General features: G+C 48.1%; 1 protein-coding gene across 1 annotated transcript; it reads right to left on the reverse strand.

Annotated features, from left to right (window-relative positions):
- Positions 1-1,211: 1,211 nt before the first annotated feature.
- LOC138751165 (arylsulfatase I-like) lies at positions 1,212-7,041 on the reverse strand. Its single transcript, XM_069913221.1, has 3 exons — positions 6,928-7,041; positions 6,129-6,232; positions 1,212-4,246 (listed from the first exon to the last, which is right to left on the reverse strand). The coding sequence occupies exons 1-3, from the start codon at positions 7,039-7,041 to the stop codon at positions 2,851-2,853; spliced, it is 1,614 nt and encodes a 537-aa protein (XP_069769322.1). The 3' UTR covers positions 1,212-2,850.
- Positions 7,042-7,400: the final 359 nt, after the last annotated feature.

Genomic DNA, 7,400 nt, shown 5'->3' on the forward strand with positions numbered 1-7,400 from the left:
GCAGTGCAGAGGAAGTTCATCAGGTTGATTCCAGAGTTGAGGGGGTCAGCCTGGGAGGAGAGAAGTGAGTTGTCTGGGACTACAATCAGAGTTTAGGATGAGGGGACAAAAGGAATAGATGAGTTAGAGCAGGGAGGTTCTTTCCACTAGCTGGTGACACTAGAACTAGGGGACATTACTTTTAAGAAAGATAAGGAGGAACTCTTCCTTGTGACGAGTGAATGTAAAAGTTTCTGTGCAAGGAAGCAGTAGAGGGTATTCCATTAATTGGACCTAGACACAGTTTGATAGATTGTTGATATGAGGGGAATTAAGGGTTATGGGAACAGGCAGGTAAGTGGTGCTGAGCACACGGCCAGATCAGCTGTGATCTTATTGAAAGATGGAGCAGGCTCGATGGGCCGGATGGCCGGCTCCTGCTCCTGGTTTTGATGTTGAGTTACATTTATCAGCATTGCAGCTCCCCCCTCTTCTCTCATTCCAATGTACATCTCCTTGGGCACACAGGGGGCTGGAGGAACTCAGCAGATAGGCACCATCCGTAAAGAGCAAAGCCCATTCAATGTTTCAGCTCTGGTCCCAAACGAATACCCACAGCTTTGATCTGGAGGGAGTGTGAGCAGTTGATGTTATTGAGGGAGAAGTCCAGGTCTGCCAGACAGAAGAAGGTGGTGGTGGAGAGGGAAAGAATATAGAACATTCCAACACAGCACAGGCCCTTCGGCCTTCAATGTTGTGCTAGCCTATGTAAACCTACTCCACAATCTAACCCAGTGGTTCTCAACCTTTTTCTTTCCACTCACATCCCACTTTAAGTAATCCCTCTGCCATCGGTGCTCTGTGATGAGTAAGGGATTGCTTAAGGTGGGATGTGAGTGGGAAGGGAAGGTTTAAAATCACTGTTCTAGACTCAATTGGTTCTGAAAGATTTTGCTTGAGAAAAATTGTCATTGGCCCATTTCCTTTGGAGTTCTGAAACCATGCACATAACGAGTCAATTAAGGACGATTAAAACAGGGGTTTTCAACCTTTTTCTTTCCACTCACATCCCACCTTAAGCAGCCCCTTACTAATCACAGAGCACCGATGGCAGAGGGTTACTTAAAGTGGGATGTGAGTGGAAAGAAAAAGGTTGAGAACCATTGGGTTAGATTGTGGAGTAGGTTTACATAGGCTAGCACAACATTGAAGGCTGAAGGGTCTGTGCTGTGTTGGAATGTTCTATGTTCTTTCCCTCTAAACCTTCCCTCCCTCACACCCATAGCCCATTTTTCTTACATCCATGTACCTGTCAGAGTCTTTTAAATGTCCCTATTGTACCAACCTCCACCACCACCCCCAGCAATGCATTCAAAGCACCCACCTCTCTATGTGTAAAAAAAAAACTTGCATCTGACATCTCCCTGAAACTTTCCACCCCTCACCTTAAACAGATGTCCTCTGGTGTTTGCTACTGTCACCCCAGGAAACAGGCACTGGCTGTCCTAGCTTGGTCAATGCTTCCTCACACATCACGTTCTTCAATTCAGGTGACATCCTGGTGAATCTCCTCTGCCCCTTCTCCACAAATTCCACATCCTTCCTGTCATGAGATGACCAGATCTGAACACAATGTTCCAAGTCTGGTCTCAACCAAGTTTTGTAGAGCTGCAACATTACCTCATTGCTCTTGAACTCAGTCCACCGAGTAATGAAGGCCAGCACAGCTTAACCATCTGATCAACCTGTATGGAAACCTTGAGGGATCAATGGATCTGGAGCTCAAGGTTTCTCTGTTCCTCCTCACTGTTAAGAATCATGCTATTAACCACATGCCCCAGCTTCAACGTCAACCTTCCGAAGTGCATCACTTCACACTTTCCGGATTGAACTCCATCTGCTACTTCCCTGCCCAACTCTGCTTCCTGTAACCTTCAACAATCTTCTACTCTGTTCACAATACCACCAACCTTCGTGTCATCTGCAAGTCTTCCAGCTTCAACTAACAATTCACCATCAACAACTCCACACGGACTCTCTGATCCATCCACACTTCTACAATTGAATGCTAATTTTGCCCAATTCCATTAGATCCAAAACTCAAGACTCACAATAATGCATCAACAGACTCGTTAATACAGTGAACAGTCACAGCCCATTTTCGCAGGTAGATGTTCTAGAACTGGAGGGCACAGGTGTAAGGTGAGATGGGAGAGATTTATGAGGGACCTATTTTCACCAATGGCTGGTCTGAACCTGGAACAAGCTGTCATCTCCCCCCAGACTTCCACATAAGGGGAAATTTACCATGACCAATTAATCTACTGACCCCTACATTTTGGGATTGGGGTGGGGTAACTCGAGCAGCCACACTGGGAGAGAATGCAAACTCTGCATGGACAGCGTCGTGGATTGGAATTGAACTGGGGTGCCTGGATCTGAGGCAATATTTCAAACCACACAAAGCATTGGATACTTTATCCTTGTTTAAATCCAGGCTCCTCCCTTCACCCCCCACTCCACCCCCCACTCCACCCCAGGAAGGTAGGAGGAGCACAGGTAAAGGGGCCCAGGATGCAGGGCAGGGCAAATGTCCCCAGACTCTTGTGTTCAGCACCCCACAAGCACCAAGTTTCGTCTAGATAAACACCAAAGTCTGCGGACGCTGGGGTGGAGTGCAGGACACAAGCGTGCTGGAGAAACGTAGCAGGTCACGCAGCATCCATGGGAAGTGAAGGGCCCAGGCTCGAACCATTGGTTACCCTGTCCTTGCTGTGGATGTAGCATGACCTGCTGATTTTCTCCAGCACGTTTGTGTCTCATCTCACACCTGGTTAGCTTCCCACGTGGGATCACGGACCACAGCTCATCCTAGATCCGATTGGACATGATCCGCATGTTTAGTTTCTTAAAGAAAGATTTGAGCTTGCAGATCTTGCAGTTCTTCCTCTTGCTCTTCCTTCTCACCGCACCCTTCGCCCCCTGATCTTCCTCATCCTCGCTTGCCCAAGGTACCCAGGCGCCCCCGTGGAGCTCTGGGTTGGCGCGGGGGTCATCCGCCGGGTAACGCACAGGGATGGAGGTCCGGTCATAGTGCGCCAGCCGGGCCAGCAGCCTCTTCACCACTGCTGGATGCTTGCTGGACACCTCCTCTCGCTCAAATGGATCAGCCGTGATGTTGAAGAGCCACACCGTCCTCCGGTGGCCCGGCCTCTGGCGCTCCAGGTTCCACCAAGTGCCGGGAAGGCTGGGGAGCGTCTGCGGGGGGATCCAGTCACCATAGCCGGGGTCTCCGGTCAGCAGCTTCCAGTCGCCCTGTCGGATGGCGGCCTGAACGGCTGTGTTCCAGAGGCCCTGCCCTTCCTCCCAGGAGCCCGACTTGGCCAGGCTGTGCAAGGGGTCGATATTATGCAGGATCTCCTTGCGTGGGGACTTCTTCCCCTTGCTGATGGTCTTCCACAAGTCATAACCATCAAGCGGGGGGCTCTCAGTGAGGTTTCCCCCAGCCAGCGTGACCAGGGTCGGGTACCAGTCCGTGATGTGAACCAGCGACTTACTCACCCGCCCCCTCTTCTTGATCAGGGGGCTGTGGACGAAGCCAATTCCCCTGACTCCCCCTTCCCAATAGGTCCCCTTGCGACCCCTCAGGGGCCAGTTGTTTCCCCCAGAGAAGGGCTGTGCCCCATTATCCGTTGAGTAGATGAGCACGCTGTTGTCATAGTAACCGTACTGCTTGAGGGCCAGGGTGATGTTCATGATGGCCTCGTCCATGCAGGTCACCATGGCTGCGTACTTGCGACGTGCCACGTTGCCGTACGAGCTGTACTGGTAGATGTACTCCTTAGGGGCTTGCAGGGGTGTGTGCACGGCCTGAAATGCAATGTAGATGAAGATGGGCTCCTTGGGACTGTGCGAGGCCAAGATCTTGGCCACCTTCTGGGCGTAGAGGGAGGTGGAGTACTTGCCACTGTGCTCCCAGGCCACATTCTCCCCGTCGTGGAGGTCGAAGCCACAAACCCCCGGGCCGTCACAGTTATCGTAGGTGTAGTAATCAGTGCTACCTGTCAGTGTACCAAAGAAGGTGTCAAAGCCTCGACGGGTTGGCAGGCAGTCCTTCTTGTAGAAGCCCAGGTGCCACTTGCCAACCATATGAGTGGAGTAGCCAGCTTCCTGCAACTTCTGGGGCAGGGTGACCTGGTCGAGGGGCAGGCAGTTGGGTTGTCTTGGCCGGATGATGGAGTGTTGGAGACCCGTGTGGATCTGGTACCTGGAGGAAGAGAACAGACTATTACTCAGGCAGACAACTTCCACTGCGAAGACTGGATGCACCACACACAGCAGGTGTTTCAGGGACAAACTACGATGAGTATAGATAGAAAAAATGCACGTAGGCTTTTTCTAGTGCTGGTAGGTGGGATACAAGTCATGTTAATTGATATCTGATTGTACAAGTACAACCCAATGAAACAGCGTTCTCTGGTTGTCTGTGTGAACACGCAATACATACGTAGGACAAGTATTTCATCCAAATAAATAAATAGATGGATGGATGGATAAATAAATATAGATAAATAAATAAATGATATGAATGAATGAATAAATATATAAACAAATAGACCAGAGGACATGGGATAGGGATGAAGAGGGAGGAGTTTAGGGGGAAAATAGAACATTACAGTACAGTGCAGGCCCTTTGGCCCCACCATGTTGTGTCAAACTACATATACCCAAAGCATTAGGGAAAATTTCTTCACATTGACAGGTGGCATGGTTAACGTGGAGGTGTCATTAGGGCAACGCTGTCACAGCGTCGGTGACCTGGGGTTTAATCCGCTGCCGTCTGTAAAGAGTTTGTACGTTTTCCTCGTGTCTGTGTGGATTTTCCCGGGGGCCTCTGGTTTCCTCCCACCCTCCAAAAATGTACTGGGGGTTGTAGGTTAACTGGGAGGCTCAGGCTCGTGGCCAGAATGGCTTGTTCCTGTGCTGTAGGTCTAGATTTAATGTTTTTAAAAATTCAATTTAAATTTAAAATGTAAAAAGAGTGGTGGGAGTGTGGAACAAGCTGCCAGCTGAAGTGGTGAATTTGGGCTGAATTTTAACATTTAAGAAAAATTTGGACAGGTTGATGGATGTGAGGGGTATGGCCTGAATGCAGGTCAGTGGGACTGGGCAGAATAATATTTCAGCACATTCTAGAAGGGCTGCGATGTTCTATGGCCCACGCTGACCAAGTTTAACATTCAGGACTAGTGTTGTTTTCCTGCATCTGGTCTATATCCCTTCTGATCCTTTTCCATCTATTCCAGGCTGTGCAAGAAGTTCTACAGTGTGCTGGCCTTCAGTTAGTGTTTAGTTTTTTCAGATAAATTTAGATATCCAGCACAGTAACAGCCCATTCCAGTCCACGTGCCCTCACCGCCCCAATATACTCATGTGACCAATTAATCCCCAAGGAAAATGGAAGGAAACCAGAGCACCTAGTGTAAACCCACACAGACATGGGGAGAGCATGCACACTCCTTACAATCAGTGCTGGATTTGAACCTGTGGCACTGGCACTGTAATAACATTGCGAACTGCCATTCTAACCATCCCATCTCAAGTTAGAGGATCGAGTTCAAGAGCTGTGAGTTCATGTTGCAGCTGTATAAATCTCTGGTGAGACCACACTTGGAGTATTGTGCTGAGTTCTGGTTGCTTCATTACAGGAAGGATGTGGATGCTGTGGAGAGGGGGCAAACGGGATTCACCAGGATGTTGCCTGGAATTGGAGAACATGTCCTATGGGACTTTTCTCTTTGGAGTGTAGGATAAGAGGAGACTTAATAGAGGTCTACAAGGTTATGAGGGGTATAGATAGGATGGACATTTTTATTTAGCCATGGGCAATACCAGACCACGTCTGTTTAAGGTAAGTGGAGGAAAGTTTAGGGGAGATGTCAAGGGTGTTTTTTTTTAAATAGAGAGGATGGTGGGTGCCTGGAATATAGTGCCAGGGGTGGTGGTGTATAATAGGGACATTTAAAAGACTCTAAGATAGGCACATGGATGAAAGAAAAATAGAACGTTATGAGAGTGAGGTGGGGAAGATTTGTAGGGTTACGCAGTACAAAAATGTGGGCCAAAAGGCCCGTACTGTGCTGTTTTACATCCTACAGACCCTGCGCGACCCGCTGAGTTCCTCCAATAGAGTGTGTTTTGCTTCATATTCCAGTGTCTGCAGTCTCCCATGTGCCTCCAAAATCTTTACTTGCTGCAGCCGCACAGGTTCGCAAGATAAACCAGCTACAATAGCAGCCATTCAGTTACCACAATGTGCCAAGACCGAGAAAGATCATGAATATAAAGGGATAGATAAATAAATATTCACAGTTGCAGTTAGTGCGAGGGAAAAAAACCTGACATCAGAGTAAGACAGAACGGTGGCATCTTATGGGATGGTAGAGCAGACCCCAAGGGCTAGATGGCCTCTGTCACTGAGATCAAAAGGCTCAGAAACAGCTTCTTCCCCTTCGCCATCAGATTTCTAAACGGACAATGAACCACAGACACGGCCTCACTTTCTCTTCTTGTGTACTCATTTTATAAAAAGGTAATTTATACCAATATTTGCATTGTGGCATTCTGCAAAACCAACCAATTTTGTGGCATGTTCATGACAATAAATTCCAATTCCGACTTGGGAGAATTGGGCCACTCAGCCCATCAAGTCTGTACCCTCCACTCTTTGGCTGACTGTAACACTACACCCTGAACTTTTATTATTGCATTATGAGCTGTACTTAAGTGTGGGTTGACCTGCCTGGATAGCACACAAAACAAAGCCTCTCACTATATCTCAATACACATGACAATGAACAATTCAATTGAATTGCCCAAGACCAATTTAACTGCAGCAAGAACTCTTTACTGAATGCCTTTTGCAATAAAGGATGGCATATCACTGACCTTCCCACATGTTTTTCTGACCATAAGATAACAGAGCAGAAATAGGCCATTCAGCCCATCAAGTCTGCTCTGCCATTCCATCATGAGCTGATCCATTTTCCCACTCTGCCCCATTGTCCGTCCTTCTCCCCATAACCTTTGATGCCCTGGCTAATCAAGAACCTGTCAATCTCTGTCTTAAATACACCCAATGACCGGCTCCCTCAACCGCTTGTGGCAACAAATTCCACAGAATCACCACCTTCTGGCAAAAGAAATTCTTCCACATCTCTGTTCAAAGAGGATGCCCTTCAGTCCTAAAGGTGTGCTCCATTTGTCCTAGACTCTCCCACCATGGGAAACAATCTTTCTAAAACTCACCTGCCCACATCTTTTAACATTCAAAAGGTTTTGATGAGATCCCCCCTCATTCTCCTAAACTCCAATGAGCACAGGTGGAGCATGTGATAACCTTTTCATTCCCGGAATCATCC

Source organism: Narcine bancroftii, unplaced genomic scaffold (assembly GCF_036971445.1).
Source record: "Narcine bancroftii isolate sNarBan1 unplaced genomic scaffold, sNarBan1.hap1 Scaffold_781, whole genome shotgun sequence".
Lineage (NCBI taxonomy): Eukaryota > Metazoa > Chordata > Chondrichthyes > Torpediniformes > Narcinidae > Narcine > Narcine bancroftii.

What these genes read in the sequence shown, in the direction of transcription:
- LOC138751165 (XM_069913221.1), bottom strand. Translation starts at nt 7,041, where the DNA reads ATGGGGCAGAGTGGGAAAATGGATCAGCTCATGATGGAATGGCAGAGC. An exon ending in TCAGAAAAACATGTGGGAAG is followed by an intron (nt 6,233 to 6,927) that starts GTCAGTGATATG and finishes GTGCGGCTGCAG; the next exon opens with CAAGTAAAGATTTTGGAGGC. An exon ending in TCGCGCAGGGTCTGTAGGAT is followed by an intron (nt 4,247 to 6,128) that starts GTAAAACAGCAC and finishes CTCTTCCTCCAG; the next exon opens with GTACCAGATCCACACGGGTC.